We start from the raw sequence: 18,914 nt of genomic DNA, 5'->3' as shown, positions 1-18,914 counted from the left end.
CTGAAAACGAAGCCAAAGAAAAACATACTGCTGCCATATTTATTAGCTAGTAGGTGCCATCTGCGCTTGCTTTGGGCACATCCGCAAGCGAACTCAAATTTTATTTTTCATATCCCCACCTGTTTTGCAAAGACATGCAAAAAAAAAAAAAAAAACAGAAACCGTCTCTTTTGGCTTTACGAGGCGAATGCTTGCAGAATAACACATTTAAGTGCCATGGCGTGGTTTGTATGGTACACGTGCAGGACGCCATAGTGGTTAGCCACCTCGATATCTGCTGGTGTTTGTTACAGCCCTTCGTGCCCGGAGGTTTGTTGCCAAATCCGGCTTTTCTGGCTTCCGACACTGTTTTGTTGAAACCTGCATGCTGAAACGACAAAGCCAGAATGTGCACTTCCCCATGTTGGGATGTTTTCGAAATCTCCGCCTCGTGGACTACTCTAAAATTTTCGAATGCACCTAAAACAAGTGAATTGTCAACAGGCAGTATTGCTTCGAGAGTACGTTTTTTGCGTTTTATTCTAAACAAGGTGTACCTTGGGCGGAAAAAAATACCTCACATTTCAGCGTAATAAATAGGGCGATATATTCTCTGGCAAACCATTCCCAGAGGTTAACGGTACCCTGTAGCATAAGACTCAGCCTCGCCATGACCGCCCTGTTTCTTCTCCTGGTAATCTTCGTGCCCGCAGCCCTGGTGGACGCAAGTTGTACGGCACATTGTTTCATCCCGTACTGGTATCACCTGCTATTATGCAATTACGAGCCTCCCGCAATTGTGACAGCCGGCGGCTGGTTAGATGGCTCTACAGCAATATCTCACTATTCAGGTCAACACTATTGTGACGGGGCAGTCCCTGTTCGCGCCAAACATGCGGTGGGCGCTGCGCGGCTGATAGAAGACGACGAGAACGACAACGCTTGGCCCCGGACTCACGCTGCTGCCTAATCCAGCGCTTCCCAGCTTGTTCGCACTTATAAATAGCTTCACCTTACGCGTCTTCGCCACGTAACATCCTTGGTGGAGGTTGCGGAGTTCGAGTGAACAACTCATCCCGTACCATCGCACGGGCGTGCTCCACCAGCTTCACCCACCACGGAGCTTCGTAGTGGACGCTCGGTTCCTCGTGTCACCATGCCGACCGATGGAGCGACCGCGTCGACAACACCCCTCGTCATCGTGTCTCATCCCCGGGAGCCTGGCCTGTTTACCGGAACAGACGACGTTGATGTTGACGACTGGCTCAGCCTCTATGAGCGTGTCAGCGCTCACAACAGGTGGGACCCTACCATCATGCTGGCGAATGCCATCTTCTACCTGAAAGAGGAAAGTCCCGCGCGCAAGTGGTTTGAGACGCACGAGACCGAAATGACCAGTTGGGAGGTGTTCAAAACGAAGCTGCGAGCGGTATTCGGAAAGCCTCTTGGCCGTCAGCTTGCTGCCCGAAAGGAGCTCGCATCGCGCGCCCAGACGTCGACCGAATCTTACGTCGCCTATATCCAGGACGTCTTGGCCCTCTGCTCGAAGGCTGACAGCACCATGACGGAGACCGATAAAGTAGGCCACATACTGAAGGGCATTGCGGATGACGCATTCCACCTTCTTATGTGCAAAGACTGTGCCACAGTGGAGTCCATCATTACGGAATGTCGCCGATTCGAAGAGGCCAAAGGACGCCGTATCGCCCATAACTTCACAAGGCTTCCGCACACAGCAGCTACATCTTCATGTGAAGATGGACGTCCACCAGCCTGTATTTCACGCCTTCAAGATCCCGTTTCGCCGTCGGCAGATATAACAAAAATCGTGCGCCGAGAACTGGAGGCTATGGCCCCTACTACTGCGGTGCCATACGGGCCGGATCGGAACGAGCTCCACACCGTTTCCGCCATCCAAGCCATTGTCCGCGACGAAATAGCCAACCTGGGCCTTCACTCTGTGTGCGCGATTGGCTCTACTTTACAACGACAGTTTAGGTCTCCCGGTCCCCACATCGACCATCTTCCTCCCCGCTACCCCCGCCGGAACCCTGCTGAGTGGCGCACACCAGACGACAAACCGATTTGTTTCAGTTGCTCTGGAGTCGGCCACATTGCTCGGTACTGTCGCAACCGCAGGCCCCCGACCTTCCGCAACGGCTACAGTAATCGACCATCCTTTGGCTACCCCAATGACTGGCAAAACTGCTTCTCTTCCCGCACTGACTTCAACCCGCCCAACTCTACCAGTCCCAACACCCGAATGAACCGATCGCCGTCGCCGCTACGCCGCCAGTCCCGATCACCGCAGCCTCGCCGCTCCTCCCCCATGGCCGACTACTCTCGACCCCCTCCGGAAAACTAAGTCATGCAGCTCAAGGAGGTGACGCTGCATCAACGACCCGGCCCGTAAATCCTCTACTGACTTTGCCGACTATACACAATTTACTTGAAGTCCTTGTCGATGGAGTTGTAGTACGAGCTCTTATCGACACCGGTGCCGATTTGAGACACACCTGGAGCGCCTGTCAGATATCCTCGAAATATTACGACGCGCTGGTCTCCAACTAAATTCCAAGAAGTGTCGCTTTGGCCACCGCCAGATAACAATTCTTGGGCACCTGGTCGACGCCTCTGGAGTTCAGCCCGACCCCGACAAAGTTCGAGCCGTCACCGATTTCCCCGTGCCGCGCTCGACTCACGATGTCCGCAGCTTTGTCGGGCTTTGCTCCTATTTTCGCCGTTTTATAGAAAATTTTGCCCACATCGCTCGTCCTCTCACGGACCTTTTGAAGAACGGTGCCACTTTTACATGGGGACCCGATCAAGCCCAAGCATTCAGCACTTTGATTTCCCTCCTAACGTCACCACCAATTTTGGGTCACTTCGACGCTTCCGCTCCCACCGAAGTGCGTACCGACGCAAGCGGCCACGGGATCGGCGCCGTCTTGGCGCAATCGCAAGCCGGCCAAAACCGCGTGATTGCGTACGCCAGCCGTTTGCTGTCAAAGTCCGAGCGCAATTATTCCATTACAGAGCGAGAGTGCCTTGCTCTTGTCTGGGCCCTCGCAAAATTTCGTCCCTACTTGTACGGCAGACATTTTAAAGTCATCACAGATCACCATGCGCTGTGCTGGCTTACCAACTTGAAAGACCCCACCGGAAGGCTTGGTCGCTGGGCATTACGTCTGCAGGAGTATACGTTTTCCGTCACCTATAAGTCGGGTCGCTTGCATAAAGACGCTGACAGCCTCTCACGTCACCCTGTTGAGCCCCCTGAGGCCACCCCATCTACTGATGTCGCTCGCGTGTTCGCAATATCTGACTTTCTCCACATTGGTGACGAGCAGCGCCGTGACCCGTCGCTCCGTTCCCTCATTCAACGACTTACGTCTTCACCACCCGATTCTTCCACGCGCAACTTCACCCTACGAAATGGCGTCTTATACCGCCATAACTTCCGTGCTGACGGTCCGGACCTCCTCCTCGTTGTGCCCAGCCACCTGCGTTCGACCGTTATGTACCAGCTACACGACGTACCCACCGCAGGCCACCTAGGGATAACCAGAACTTATGATCGAGTGCGGCGTAGGTTCTTCTGGCCTGGCCTTTACCGATCTGTACGCCGCTACGTTGCCTCGTGTGACAGCTGCCAGCGTCGGAAAAAGCCTTCCACACTTCCTTCTGGAGAACTTCAACCCATCGACATTCCCCATGAGCCGTTCTTCCGGGTGGGTCTCGATTTACTTGGTCCCTTCCCACTGTCGTCAGCGGGAAACCGGTGGGTCGCCGTTGCGACAGATTACACGACGCGGTACGCCATCACCCGTGCCCTTACAACAAGCTGCGCGACAGACGTCGCTGACTTTCTTCTCTACGACGTCCTTCTGCACCACGGGGCTCCCCGCCACCTTCTAACTGACCGCGGGAAAAACTTTCTGTCCAAAGTTATCGACAACATCCTCCGCTCTTGCTGGACGAAACACAAGCTTGCCACGGCCTATCACCCGCAAACTAATGGCCTCACCGAACGCTTGAACCGGACGCTGACCGACATGCTGTCTATGTACGTGTCTTCTGACCACCGAGACTGGGACCTTGCATTACCATTCGTAACTTTCGCGTACAACACCTCCCGCCATGACACGTCCGGTTTCTCCCCATTTTATCTGCTGTTTGGCCGTGAACCGGCTTTGCCTTTGGACTCGCTCCTTCCTGCCTGCTCCTCTGAATACGCTCGCGATGCTGTCACTCGCGCCCATCAAGCTCGTCAACTGGCTCGCGACCAGCTTCTTGCTTCGCAAGTCTCACAAAAGACACGGTACGACGAACGTCACCGCGTGGTCCACTTTCCTCCGGGATCCCTCGTCCTGCTCTGGTCCCCTGCACGTCGTGTTGGCCTCTCCGAAAAACTGCTCCAACCCTATTCTGGTCCATACAAAGTGTTGCGTCGCGTCACAGATGTGACGTATGAGGTTGCTCCTACCGTCTCTACTTGGGCCTCGTCCTCTACTGTCCCGCCTACCAGTGTTGTCCATGTCGCCCGCCTCAAGCCATATCAGCCGCCGCTGACCGATTCTCCTTAGACAGCACCGAGACGGTGCCTCTTCCGCCGGGGGTCATGTGACGGGGCAGTCCCTGTTCGCGCCAAACATGCGGTGGGCGCTGCGCGGCTGATAGAAGACGACGAGAACGACAACGCTTGGCCCCGGACTCACGCTGCTGCCTAATCCAGCGCTTCCCAGCTTGTTCGCACTTATAAATAGCTTCACCTTACGCGTCTTCGCCACGTAACACTATGATTAATGCAATTCTGAGAGGATATCAAAGTTCTAGAGCGAGCCAATAACAGACGCTTTAATTCTTTCTCCTCAAAATGCGATGACCGCAGCACACCCTTTAAATAACGGACGCAGTATTAAACTCTTGGAAGTTTGTGGTTACGTTATAATAGAGAATATAGCAATTTATTGGGCAGTAATACCGTTATAAAACATGCATTCCCCTTGTGAGGTTAAAGCAAAATGTTAATTTGATTTCTTTTAAGGAAAATCACTTAAATGATAAGTTTCTTCTTTGGTGAATCTCCTGCGGGGGAATTTAATTAACTAATTTACTATTTCGCGTTTTATAGTCTGAGTAGGGACTAGTGAGCAAACCCTTCTTACTGTGTTCATAGAACTATTACGGTTGAGTCTTTTATGAATTTAAATTGAGACGTAGGGTACCAAAGCATTGTCCTGTCTCAATTTTTTATTTGAAGTTAACCGCACCGCACGAAAATCAGTACATGACAATAACAGCTTCCTTAATCCTTCCTATTTCAATTTTTTCAGCGCAAGGCTGTGTCAACGCAACTATTCCCAGTATCCTGAACCTTGGAACAGTAAGCATACGTTACTCTTTCCACCCTTAAGATCTGCGACTTTGTGGTTTTCGCAGGCCGGCACATAGCCTTTACATGGCGTTAAATGAAGCAAATAATAAGAGTGCGTGAATAATCAATTAGTGAATAAATCGCTTAACCACTCAACCATTCAACGCGTTATGAATGATCAAAGATTTTATTAATGCCTCAAGCAAACAGAAAGGCCCTTGTACTTGCGGTCGAATAACAAGAACGAAAAATATTTGAACGCGCGCAGAATGCATACAACGCCACATAAGCTAAACTGTAATGATGCAGAAGAAAAACATACTGCGGGGATACAAAACTTTAAGAGGGCAAATGTGAGACTAGAGGCGAATGTGAGACGGGATAACATAAAACTTTAATGTACCAACATCCCCCAAGTACGAGCGAAAAGGTGTTGCAGGATATTTTACAAAAAATGTTCGAGCTGCAATTACAAGGTAAACAGCTTTAGGCTATGTGAAGACATCTCTTTAGGAGCTTGAACATAAAACAAGCCGTATGACGTATTTTATTATGAATAGTTTTAATCTTTGCGTCAGCGCGAAAGCCGAGAATAGAGCCAATTTCAACAGCACCGCCGCGTCACATGATGAGGGATTTGTAGCCGAAGCATCAATGTAAGCTCGACCACACGACACTGTGCGTCAAGGAGCTTTAGGTGCATCCTTAGCGGTACAGTAGTCAAGGAACAGAGAAGTAGCAGCCTTATAGTTCTTTTTAGTTTTGTTATGCCATGAGGGTGCAGCCTGACTTATAGCGCCCATATACTGCGCAGCTTTGTTGGCAACTTCAAAGTTTTCCGGGCAGCCATGTTTTCCCGCCTAGGAGACTTCAAGGTCGCTGTCACGGAGCTTGAAATGCGGCACATGATGAACGTTTGCACTACCCGAGCGGATCAAGATTTATAGCTCAATTTTTATCCCCATTATCACTGTTTTCCTGGATGTGCAACTCCATTTTTGCCAAGAGCTCGATTTTGGCGAGCGGTAAGCAAGCGCAGCCGGCGCTACCTGTGCCGCTACACGGCTCCGGTCACCCCAGTATACGCTGCCGTCGGTCGCACCGCGCATCGTGCTGGAATGGTGTCATGCGACGCAGGCACCCCGAGCAGAACACGTGTCACGGGAGTTGTTTCGTTATGAAGGCCAGTAGAGTGCTGGTTTCATTGAAAACTGAAAAGGACGATAGAGGTTGCGATCGACCATCTGCTTCTATTATCAGTGATAATTGAGCTGGTAGTTTCCGACTGCACTGAGAAAAAGTGTAGCCCAAGAATTTTGTAACCTTAGTTCATCAACATAGACAGCGGACTACGCAAACATCACAACAAAGGGCTAGCTAATACCCGAGTCCTATTGAAGGACTCGGCTAATACTATACATAAAACTTTTTCCAACGAAGCAGTGCAAGCGAGAAGTGTAGTTCAATAAAATTTACAGTAGGGCTGGTGTCTTCTCCTCTGTATGTATCACGGAGAAGTGGCAACGGGTAAACCAGGGTACCCCAGCGGCTACCCAGAGATGAGACTATAAAAAGATAAGACCGACAACACTACGGAGAGACATTGTGAGGAATTTCGAGGAAAAGAATGGATTGCGGAATCGCAGTATCGGAGCAGCTAGAAGTGAGTTAGAGAAGCCTTGATTCTGTTTTGGGCATTACTTGGCTGATGATAGTAAGGGGTTCATTCCACGCCAAACATCCAACGTCTGGCAATCGACCCTTTTCAACTTTTCTGGGAAATATTCCCATTTATTCGTGTATCCAGAAAATCCCCGGTTGTAATTTTGCGCACGAAAAAAAATTTCTTGCAAGTGACAACCTGTTCAAGATGCTGTGCTTGTGCAAACGGCGTCAATATTGTAAATTTATTTAAAATATTTTTGCTACATGGACACGTGAAACTCGGTAAGTGGAAGAACTCTTACAACCTACCCTCATGCACGCCTTTGGCGACGACTCCAAACCCAGACATACTACAACACAACAATTCTACACAACATATCACCAACCATGTACCCCTACGAATGTCCATCCTGTAAAACCCCCAACACCACATACCACATTGTCTGGGCTTGCCCCTACCACCCCAAACCCATCCCTTCCCTCTCCCTGGAGCAGTGGGAGTGCGAACTGACCAGCTGCCTGCTATAGACTCAGGTTAATCTCGTGTCTCGGGCACGAGCAGCTGCCACAACTCGCGGCTATCCGGGCTAGGAAGACCACCCACAACAGCACTTTCCGCCCCAATAAAAGTTTCTCTCCCCCTCCTCCTCATGCTCCTCCTCCTCCTCCTTCTCCTCCTCCTCCAAGTGACAACCTTTTCAAGATGCGGTACTTGTGCAAACGGCGTCAATATTGTAAATTTATAAAAAAAATATTTTTGCGACATGGACACGTGAAACTCGGTAAGTGGAAGGACTCCTCTTACAACCAGACAGCTTAATGCGTGTCCATAAGAACAGCGGTGTGGGTGCAGTTGGCAGCGAAGCAAGTTTAAGAGGCAATGTACAAACTAGACAGAACTGAATTAAAAAAAAACATTTTTTTTCTGCCCTCAATCAAAATTTACTGTTCTGATTTCTTGTGGCACAAAACTCCAAGAATAAGTGTAGTCAAACAATTATCGCACGCATTTTTATTAGGATTTCAACAAGGAGTTATTGGCGTATGAAAGAACTACAAAAGTGTATTTGTGCAGAATTTTAAATTTATTGTCCAAGAGCGGATTATGTTGCCTGGGGTAAAAATATTTGTATAGAAAAGTACATGAAATAGCCTCACTTCAAACTTTTTCTTCGTTTGTTTCACGTTGTGGTCGGTGTTTTTAAAAATTGTTGATATTACAGCTTTTTACTTTTACCCTGTCAGCAATAACGGCGGTAAAATATTTTGGTATGACATCGAATTTGCATGAACGAAGAGACAAAAAAACACATGTGCCAAAACCGGAGTATCACGTTCCTATGTATAGATAATATTTCAAATGATTTTACTAATTTGGCTGCGTTTGCACCAGCACCACGTGTTTAAAGGGCTGTCACGTGAAAGAATTTCTTTGTGCGCAGTATTACAACCAGGATTTTTTGACAAGACGGGTATCAACAAGAAATTTTTCCAGTGAAACGGAATAGGGTCGAGTGCCATACATGGGACGTCTGGCGTGGAATTACCCAATGGTGGTAATTTTAATTAAATTTATAATATTATAAGTTGACGCTGATATGAACAACCCCGAACACTTTGAGCTTCCACCCTATGGTAGTGATGAATAAGAGTGACGTAAACTTCTGAAGGAATACAGGCGTTTAGTTCCTTGGTGGCATAAAGGTCGTTATATACATCTACGACAAAATCGGGTCTCGAAAATGCGTTGTACCGGAAAGGTGAAAACGGGCATTTGCAAGCTGGAACATGAGAGGAGAGTTTCAGAACGGTATTCCAGAATTAAGAAATTAAACGTTTTTTTAGCAGAAACAGCCTTCGGCTCACCGGCTTCACAGAGAAAACATGACGAGTCGAAGCATAATACCCGTAATTCTTTTTGGCCAAGCTTTTGGTATCAATAAGTGGTGCCTGGTCTCACTTTATATAGATATTACCTCGTGCGTGGGCATGAACTCTATACACAATAACTTGTAAAGATGTGCCTGAACTGTGGCATTAATCAGTAACTGCCTTATGTGTACCTTTGCAGTGCCTCAAAACGTCTTTGGAACTATGTGAAGCAAGTGCGGTAAGCATCGGTTTTTATAGCGCCCCACGACGCACATCGTCTTGGGGATTTTAATAAAGAATTTCCAAGGACTGTACAATTATAAAGTAGTAAACAACCGTCAAGAGGGCCGCAATTCTCATTGCTGCCGTTAGCAACGAAACCCGACATTCAGCATTCTTAATTATTGTTTATAACACAGCAACACAACGATCAGATAGGGTGATCTACGTGAGGAAATATTAAAAAAAATCACGTCATCCAAGCGGACGCGCACTGTAGCGTAAGGTGAACCCTCTGCGATGAAATTTATGAACAGCCGGGGGAGAGGCAGTATCTTTTCGGAGAAGAGGTTTGCTGCTAACAGACATGTCAGAGAAATTCATTGTTATCTTAGCGTTCCCGCTTGTCAGTTCTATGAATCTACTGAATCCCAAAAATCTATTTCTGAAAAATATTTACCACGTGCTGGCTTAACCGTGCCTACATGAGCTTTTTAGACAGGTACAAATGGTGTCGTTGTTCTTATTCTTTACCCGCAGGGTGACATCGTGAATGCGCTGGTGGATGTCGTTGAGGTATGGACCTGCATGACTCTTCAAAAACTATAGCAGAATGAGAAATGTTGCCCAGAAATAGTCAACCAAGAATGACGTAAACCATGCCTTGACCAATTTCATGGCCCTATTCAACTTCGCAACGAAGCGTCTGGAATTGTATATAGGCTTATAGTGCCAATTTGTACATATCAGATAATTGAGGATGAATATTTTGTAAACCTATCATTAGTCTGCTTACTCTTTTAAACGTTTTAAAGCTTCCACGTATTCACCATGTGCCCAAGCTAGGAAGAGGTTGCAGTACTTCCCGTACGATGTTCACTCTGCGAATAACGCGTAGTAGCGCTCGGAGGTCTAAAATAGGCACGATTTGTCGCTATTCCACTAAGCCTTTATTACGAAGATGAAATATCTGCCTAACATTGCTTTATAAAAATCAATTTTGAAGTCAGATAACAGGTATCTAGGAAGAGCGATGCATTTGAGAGTATCAGATTAACAATCTAGTTTGTGTTTATATGGTGAAACCAGAACCTTAGTGGCAATTTTATGGCACTCTTGCTTTTCCCGGTGCAAGTTTAGAACACCAAGCGAAGTGGAAGCGAGCGTAGCAAACCGGCAAGAGACTAAAGGCTTTCTTAACGCACATGGTTCATTATGGTGATAAGAGAAGTGTATTTAGGTTATCTACGCTACGCAGCACCACACAGAAGCATAAAGCAGACCAACTCTGTTATTATCGACACGCACAAATAAGTGATATAATGTTGAATAAAAATTGGGGGTATAAAGAACCATCGGTCTGTAAAAAACCGCATGCAATTAAGGTGGGGTTTTTGTATTGCGGAAGCTAAGTATATTTACATAGCATTACACTATTCAACCTGTCTTCACTCACAACTCCGTTTATTCTGTCCTCTCTAGTGTATCATCCCTGCCTTGTTATCAACGAACGCGTTGGGTGCCCTGGCAGCACTGTTAGACATCATATCCATTGTGGTCACTGCCGTTGGCGGACGTAAGTGCAAAGAAAACCTTTCTTTTTTCCATCTGTTAGGCTGTTAAAAACAGTAGTGCAACAAATGCATGAAAGCACATCTACAACACATAAGAATAGATCGTCGTTTTCGTTGTCAAGCAGATCGGGCGTCCAAATAGCCTGTAAGAAACATCCACGGCGCATTCTATGACGTGGGTCCATGCGAACAAGTTATACCGTAGTGCGCATGACCCGATAGTTTTTGACAAGTTAACTATGCTCGCACAGGCCCGGTAAGGGTTCCGCCTTAGACCAAGCTCGCTTTATACTTCGGTGTATAGCGTGTACCAGCTGCGTTCTTTGGTTCTTACCTACACGGAGACGAAGAGTTGGGAGCAGTGTAGAAAAGCGCAAGTCGGGAGGTGATAGTACTATCAGAGGGCTTCATTGTTCTACTCTCTACATTACTATAATAAAGAATTTTATAGGCGAACATTAACATTAGATTAACTGTGGTTCATCCATGCCCATCCGGCCGATCAATAGAGGGTTATGGGTCGGGTTCTGGTTGATTTACAGATCGCTCAACAGGTCGGGGTGATATGCTTGATGTGGCCGAATTGAAGAGAGAGAGCGAGAGAGCGAGAGAGAGAGAGAGAGAGAGAGAGAGAGAGAGAGAGAGAGAGAGAGAGAGAGAGAGAGAGAGAGAAGCTCTTTATTAGAAAACAGAGTGTTTAGCCGGCGCACACAATCGCCTTCATGCTACTCTGTTAGGGGAGGGGGAAAAGGAATCAGGCCTAAGAGAAAGAAGGGCAGAAGAGAGATACGAGCTGGAGAGGGACCAACGAACTTAGGTAAGAAAAGAAAAGTGCAAAAGTCTGAGAGTAAAAAAGATCCAGAGTTTTTTAATTAAGCGAGTGTCGATGAGGTACGAAAACGAATTTTAGGGCTAGGCTTTGCTGAGAAGAAGGCCAGGGATGTTTTTTAAAGTCACTGGTCCTTGCGTATAACCTATGCGTGCAACATTGTGTAGCAAGATTGATCTAGAGTCCTTGTAGGCAGGACAGTGTAGTGAAACATGTTCTATTCTGTCTTCCGTTGTACAGTTGTTGCACCTGGAATCGGGAGATAGTCCAATGCGGAAACGGTAGCTGTTGGTGCACGCTGCATTAAGTCGGAGCCGATGAAATAATGTTTCTAGATGACGGGGGAGCTGGTAAGGAAGTCTTGATGACAGCTGAGGGTCAAGGGAGTAGAGAAATTTGTGGTGGTGAGTAGAATATGACCATATTCTGTTTCTCTCTGAAAGGGCGTAGCGTGTGGCCAAGGTGGAAGAGTCGGGTTTGGTAAAAAATAGTCTCCGTATATTTCGGCAGGTGCGGCCTGCATAGGCAGCGTCATCAGTTTTTTGGATTCCTGTTATCTCACAGTGACCAGGCACCCACTGAAACACAATATTATGCCTAGCGCCTACTGCAAGGTGGTGTAGATAGAGAATATCTTGAACGGCAAGTTCGTATGTAAGGTGCTTGCCGCTCTTAAGCAGGCACTGAAGGGCAGGTTTAGAGTCGGTGAATATAGTCCATTGTTTGGGTGCTTGACGGAGGATGTAGCGGATTGCCTTTTTGAAGGTATGTAGTTCAGCTGATGTCGAGGACGTCGGTCTTAATAAACGGTAGGAGTAGAGTTTACCGGTCGATGGGACGTGTAATCCAGAGGAGGAATTTTGAGGCAACGAAGAGTCATCAGTGAAAATATGAGCCCTGGTAGACTGCATCCTGTGTATGTAGCCCAACGCCACTTGGAGCAGTTCAGCCTGGGGCGTTATTTTTTAGTTGTCATCCCTGGGATGCCTAAAACAATACGAGTAGACGCTAATGCCCAGGGCGGAAACTGGGATGGCATTGCTCGCGGTGGTTGCGTTGTTTCGGGAAGGGACAAAGCGCTAATAGCATCTCCAAACCCAGAACTCTGGGCTGCAGTTATCCTGCTCAGACAGTGGGGTGTAGGTTGAAGTAGATGCCGGTAATGGACACGGAGCGACCCTGCAACATGAGTGCGTCCAGAGGCAAGCAACGAACTTCAGCGATGGTCCCGGCACCCGAGGAACCTCTGGGTAGACTAAGACAAATGCGCAGGCTGTTCCGTCGCGCCGATGCTAGCTTCATTTTGTTAGTAGACGCTGCACAGTGCAGGAAGGGAAGGCTATAATGTATGAAGCCATCGATGTAAGCTTTGTGAAGCGGTAGTATCGAGTCGCAATTGCTGCCCAGTCACGAACCGGCGAGGTATCTCAGAACCTGAGACGTCGCAGACATGCGGACACATAGTCTTTTTATCTCAGGCGACCAGCAGAGATTTTGGTCAATGATTACGCCAAGATACCTGTGAGTCCGGGGTACGGGTGGGTGCGACCACTCAGCAGAATTAGGTACCGATCCATGCGCTCCCTTGTGAACGCCCTTGCTACGCTTTTCTCGTGCGATATGTAAAAACCACGAGCAGCAAGGTAGGTTGAAATGGAGAAGAGGGCCTTCTGGAGACGTGGCTGAGTGGTGCGTCGGGAGCGTGATGCGTACCAGATATAAATATCGTCTACGTAAATCGTGATTTTGGCTCCCCTCGGTAGGCACCGTTTCAGTTGTATGAGAGTCAAATTAAAAAGTAATGGACTTAAAACGCCTCCTTGTGGAACGCCTTTTTCGACGGGGAAACGTGATGTGTCACCGTCCAAACTGCGCATGAAAAGCTGTCACCGTCCGAACTGCGCATGAAAAGCTGACGTCCAGCAAGGTAATCCTCGATCCAGGCATAGAGTCTTCCTCCAAAGCCATTTTCTGCAAGAGCAGTAAGAATGGCAGTGTGTGTGTGACAGAGTCGTAGGAAGCTTTTATGTCTAAGAAAATTGTGATTGGTATGTGGCTAGAATCGAATTGCTCCTCAACTGACGAGGTAAGGGTAATTATATTGTCAATGGACGATCTGTGCCTACGGAATCCATTCATCTCTTTCGGGTAAAGGCGTCTGCTTTCGAGAAACCAGGACATTATTTTATGTACCATCTTCTCCAACAGTTTCCCAATAGAGTTTAACAAAGCTATAGGCTGAAAAGAGAAGTAGCACTTGGGCGGCCGGCTAGGCTATAGAATAGGATTAATTTGCGCGAGTTTCCAATCAGAGGGCAGCTTACCGCTCGCCCCAGAGTAATTGTAGGATTCTAGGAGACGGAGCAAGGCATTGTGAGGCAAGTGCGTGAAAGTTGAGTAACTAACGTCATCCGCACCTGCACACTACCCGTATTTACATCGGAGATTGCTGCGGTCAGTTCTTGTAATGTAAAAGGCAGGTCAAGTGCTGGAACAGCTAATTCGGGAGTCTTAAGAGGTGGAAGTGTACTGAGCGTTGATGAGAGAGGATCTTGCAATATTTTTCTGGAACCACTTTCAAATGGGAGCGCTCGTGCAGTGAGAGGGCAATGAAAGGGCGCAGCTGCTTAGGTTGCGTGCGTAACCCTTTGACAACACGCCAGATACGCGTCAATGGTGTGAGTATTTAACTTTGCGCAAAAGTTCCTCCACCGTTCATCGCTGAAGCTTGTTTAGGTGACGAATTACGTGTTTCTGACCCATTACAGAAGCTTGTAAATCTTCTACAGATTTTGCAAGGACGGCTTTTCGCTCCGCACGGCGACGAATGGCACACAATCTTTGATACTCAGCGTCATTGTTGGGTTGATTGCAGCGTTTTGTTCTTAAGCATGTGGATTTTCGAAAACAGTGAAGTATCTTTGGGATAATTTCGTCATCTCGAGTCGCAGCCGTAATGCAGGTGCGTATAGCTTTCGTGAAGGCACCCCAGTCTGTGCACGCGACCTGTTCCTTGTAGGTCTGTAAGGGCGAGTCACGAGTTGATATCAAAATCGTGTAGCTGTCACTTCCTCCTGTTTCTAAGCCTGTGCACCACGTGAATTGTGCGGGAAAAACAGCAGTGACGAACGATACACCAATACAGCTGGTTGTGTTGCGGGATTTCAGGAAGGTAATGCTGCCATCATTTAGTGGCTCAATGCCATGTCTAATTAGGAGGTCTGCGAGTTTTGCTCCACGTAGGTTCGTTTCGGAACTGCCCCAAAGTTCGTTATGAGCATTAAAGTCCCCACAGATAATGTGCGGCTTGGCAGTCGACGTCATGAGGTTTTCCAGCCTGAACTCATCAAACTTGGGGTTAGGTTGTAAGCTGCGATGAATGTGAAAGTATGAGAACCAATAATTGCAGTTGCGCAAATGTGCACATTTGTTTCGCGGGGCGAGACTGAATTTCAACGACCGGAACGTCAGTACGGAATCCGATAAGAAGCCGGCTTGTACCGTTTACTGTTTGTGAGTGGAGGAAATAGTAACCACTCAAGAGGAAATTCTGATGTTCTTGTGACCCTAAAATGACAATGAATGGGCATCGGTAAGTTTGAAGAAGGTGACGTAGATCAATGAGCTTAGACCGCAGACCACGAGCGTTTCATGGGAAAATGGTGCATCGTTTTAGGTGACTGTTCAAGAACACTGCTGGCGATGGTGATGCCATCATTTTCTCCCAATCGTGAATGTCACACCAGGTAGGTGCAAGATGCCGTTAACAGAGGTTCCAGAGCCATGGTAGCAGCAACTTCAGGCAAGCTGCTTGATGATAGTGTGGCGGAGATAAGGGCTTTGAGTGCCTTAAATAACATGAGAATTACCACTTTACTGAAGCCGACTTGCGTTGTAGGAGCGTGGGTCTCCACTAGCGGTTTTGTTGCACGCTGAGTCGCAACAGGTAGCACATTGTTAACGGAAGCTTGTGTCGTTTGTTTTGCTTTTCAGGCTGGGGCTTTTTGGGGCTTTCTCGAACAGTACGTGCACAGGACGTTTCCGTTGTAGCGTTGGTGTGCGATTAAAGTGAACCCTGAGCAGAGCTAGGTGTTGCACAAACTACTTCTGGATTCGGGGGCGGCTCGCGTTGTTTGGGAGCCCTACCTTGAACTTGCTCAACTGCGCGTCCAATGGTTGCGGCTTTTTTCTTTGGGCAGGCACCGAAGGTTGCAGGATGTGGTCTATCACAATTCGCACATCGAGGGTGCGCGCGCGAGGTGCAGTCTTTGTACAGGTGCGGGCCTGCGCATATTTTGCATCGGACTGGCCCATTGCACTGCTTTGCAACATGACCGTGCCTTTGACATTTGAAGCACTGGATAGCTGTTCCCAAGTATGCGCTTTGGTAAAGCAGAGCCGTTTGGGAACTCCCAAAGCACTGTTTTTCGGCGACGCTGTGCCACTACACTATTTTCGTCCCGGTCATAAGAGGCCTGCCTTTTGGCAGATGTAACACCTTGATCTCGCAGGAAGGAAATGAGTTCTTCGTCCGTGTCCGTGTCATGAATCTTTCCTGACGTCGCTGAATAGGAACGTGGTAGACGAGCTTGAACTGCCATGCCAACAAGCTCCGTCACGGCAGAAGGCGGTTGGCAGCGTTGGGAGACGATACGGTGACGACATGACCACCATCCATGTTGAAGCGATGCGTGAGCACGTTTTCCTGGGCAGTCGAGACGACTGCCGATGCAAGCAAATTGGGATTGAGCCTCCAGAAGGAACTACCTGGTTGCGTTGGTTGAATCACAACTTGGATGCCAGCAGGCCTAGACTTCTTATATCGGACTACAGAATATGCAGCCTGATTTTCCTCTTCAGCTGCATGTACATATCCGGTTGTGCGGTGTTGTAGCTCCTCTATGGCGCGCTTTTTCACGGCTGGTGGTTCATGTTCATCGAGCAAAACATTGTCCTCTGGTGGCAGGGTCGCTGTACGATGCTTCACTCGCGTTGTAGACATGATAGAAGGCTCCAGCATTGAGTCATGAGGCACCAGTGATGGCTGCACCCGCGTAGCAGCAGGGGCCGCTTATTGGGACCGTGAGTGGCTTTCTTGACGAAGTTATTTTGGGTCACCGTCATCCGCAGACGTTTATAACGCCATACTGTACAGCATAATGTGCGGGAAGCTTTGCAATGGCACAAGGAAATGAAAACTCACAGAGCAGCGAAAGCAGTGGACCGGCCTGCCCGTTCTTGTTTTCTTCCGAATTGAAGAGCTCGAAACGTGGTTGATACGATAAAAGAGTACAGTACTTTATACAGCATGTTTCTTTACGTTACAGATTACGTAGGGTAAGAAAAGAAAAACCAACTGAAAAATCCTGCTCCATGGGTTCATAAATCACTTGACCACCTTAACCTCACTCTAACACTTCTACCTATGGTGCTCATAAATCACCCGATCATCGTATAGAAACCTTTTCCTTCCTTTGAGGCGCCTAGCTTTCGCGGGTGTGTACACGCGCATTTCCGCAAGTCGACAGGGAGGGGGTTGTGCACCACACGGTTGCTACCTTGTCAGACTTTTGCCAAACGTTTCGGTGTTGGCTCATGCCGTGGCCAATTCAACCCGTCGATGCAAAGGTTCTGCTGCGTTGCTGGTGTTGGTGTTTACAAACCGGCGGGTTCTTTTATGACTCTTCTGCTGAAGCCTTGGCTATCATTGGGTCGTATTCGAACCATGCGAATGGCACGCTGATTTTCTTGTTTTATTCTCAAATTCGAGCATCTTTTGTGGAGTAATCGCGCAGCTTTCACAATAAAACACACTTCCATAGGGAAGATATAGGTTCGCACGTAAGAAGCTCTGCATTACATGGAAGTTAACTGGGCATCGCTCCTAGGTACTTCCTCCCGTTTCATTGGTGAGAGAAGGGCAAAATTACTTCGTCCTTTAATATCTTTGCCAATCTCTTATCGGAGCCTCAACTATCCACGATGTTATATAACAGCCTCGCCGGTGCCCACTTCAATATTAGGGTGAGCCTTTCTTTGGCCGGTACACCATCGGAGAGTGGCTTCAACGGAATATTTGGTTCACATAAATAATTCATATTCGCTATGTTTCCTTCTGTAGCGCTGTGTTAAGGGAAAATTAAAGCGCTACTAAAGCACGCCTTCCTTTAGGCTGATTCTTGCACCAGTTCAATATTAGGACTTAAGAGTGAAAACTTCAGTTCACTTGACGTATGAACATTTGAAGTAGGCAGACTGTCCGTTGGAGCTGAGCTGAAATGCTAACAAATGCATGCGGTGATGTTTTATCTACGATCAGCCCTTGCAGAAATTTTTGCGCGTCGTTTAAATAAAAAAAACAATCTGTGATTCCCAGAACTTGGTGACCTCCAAAAGTTACTGAAGCCCCTGTGCGAAGTCGCACACGTCCCCGGATGCCTGAAGCTGCTGACCAAAGGAGAGACATGCAAGGCCCCCATCTCCGTCACGCTTCCCGGAAACCTAAACCTCGCAAAGGTACTGGCTGTATTTTCTCTTCTCATCGCCGATATACAATGTCAAGAACACAGTGTGGACGTCGTTAAAATCCCTTTCAACTTAAAAGGAAAAAGATCGCCCACGTAGCTGCAGCTCCGCTGAGAACGAGAAGGTGATGAACAATACAGGCCACGTTAAAAAGAAAGCGGCTTGTTCGCGATGCTCATGAGCTGCATTTCAAGGCTCAATGCCCTAACTCTATATGCAGTGAGTTTTCCTTGCTATGGAATTTATTTGAAGACAGTGCGCCTTATGATGATGCGACAAATTTTACGCTCGTGGTTTCTTACTTTCTTTCGTTCTATCTTTTTTTTTCTTTTTCGCTTTCTTTCATTGATGTGGCAATTATTTCAACTGCAGTACATAACCTGTGGACCAGTCCGCTGACTAATGTTGGGCTTTATTCTATGAACCAGACCAGAGGACGATGTTCTGTTTTGACCGACCTTCAAAACGACACTCGCTCGTCGCATTCTTTGGCGCACATACAGAGCGCCGGGTTTTGCCGACAACGGCGTTGCTTAAAGGAGTAGTGACACGAAATTTTCGTGTCACGTTTTTTGCGCCGCTATGAGCGCCTACGTGTCCACTAGTCATATAACGGCACATTAGACGGTCGATAGCAGCGTAAATAATTATTTACAGCTTCTTATATTCGTGTAAGTTTCGCTTTCCATGAAACGAACACCGAGGCGGCTGCCATCACAGGAGGGCGCTCGTGACGTCACCGTTCTCATCGAACCACTGCCGGCGTGGACGCGCGTACGCGAGCACACACCGGCCGTGGTCCCCATCTCCACGCGCCGGGAAGCATGACGTGAGACTGAACACCGTGACGTGATACACACGGCGGAACAGCGCG

General features: G+C 47.9%; 2 protein-coding genes across 3 annotated transcripts in view; both read left to right on the top strand.

Moving 5' to 3' along the window:
• Positions 1 to 217: 217 nt before the first annotated feature.
• Positions 218 to 18,914, top strand: part of LOC144169410 (uncharacterized) — a 31,498-nt gene continuing 12,801 nt past the window's right edge. The window contains exons 1-6 of one of the 2 annotated variants that reach the window (XM_077698539.1): positions 218 to 309; positions 5,316 to 5,365; positions 9,093 to 9,131; positions 9,653 to 9,688; positions 10,595 to 10,688; positions 17,892 to 18,031. In XM_077698539.1, coding sequence (XP_077554665.1) covers positions 231 to 309; positions 5,316 to 5,365; positions 9,093 to 9,131; positions 9,653 to 9,688; positions 10,595 to 10,688; positions 17,892 to 18,031 — 438 coding nt within the window. In that variant the 5' untranslated portion in view covers positions 218 to 230. Of the gene's footprint in view, positions 310 to 589; positions 711 to 5,315; positions 5,366 to 9,092; positions 9,132 to 9,652; positions 9,689 to 10,594; positions 10,689 to 17,891; positions 18,032 to 18,914 lie in introns of those variants that run through there. The other variant, XM_077698540.1, reaches the window with a different exon arrangement.
• Positions 1,136 to 2,344, top strand: LOC144170932 (uncharacterized). Its single transcript, XM_077700929.1, has one exon. It carries the CDS (start codon positions 1,136 to 1,138, stop codon positions 2,342 to 2,344), a length of 1,209 nt encoding a protein of 402 aa, XP_077557055.1.

This window comes from Haemaphysalis longicornis, unplaced genomic scaffold, assembly GCF_048455015.1.
Source record: "Haemaphysalis longicornis isolate Haplotype H1 unplaced genomic scaffold, Haemaphysalis longicornis Haplotype H1 scaffold_2, whole genome shotgun sequence".
In the NCBI taxonomy this organism is placed as follows: Eukaryota; Metazoa; Arthropoda; class Arachnida; order Ixodida; family Ixodidae; genus Haemaphysalis; species Haemaphysalis longicornis.
Note: the sequence above shows the minus strand (reverse complement) of the source record. Positions and strands in the feature narration are given on the sequence as shown.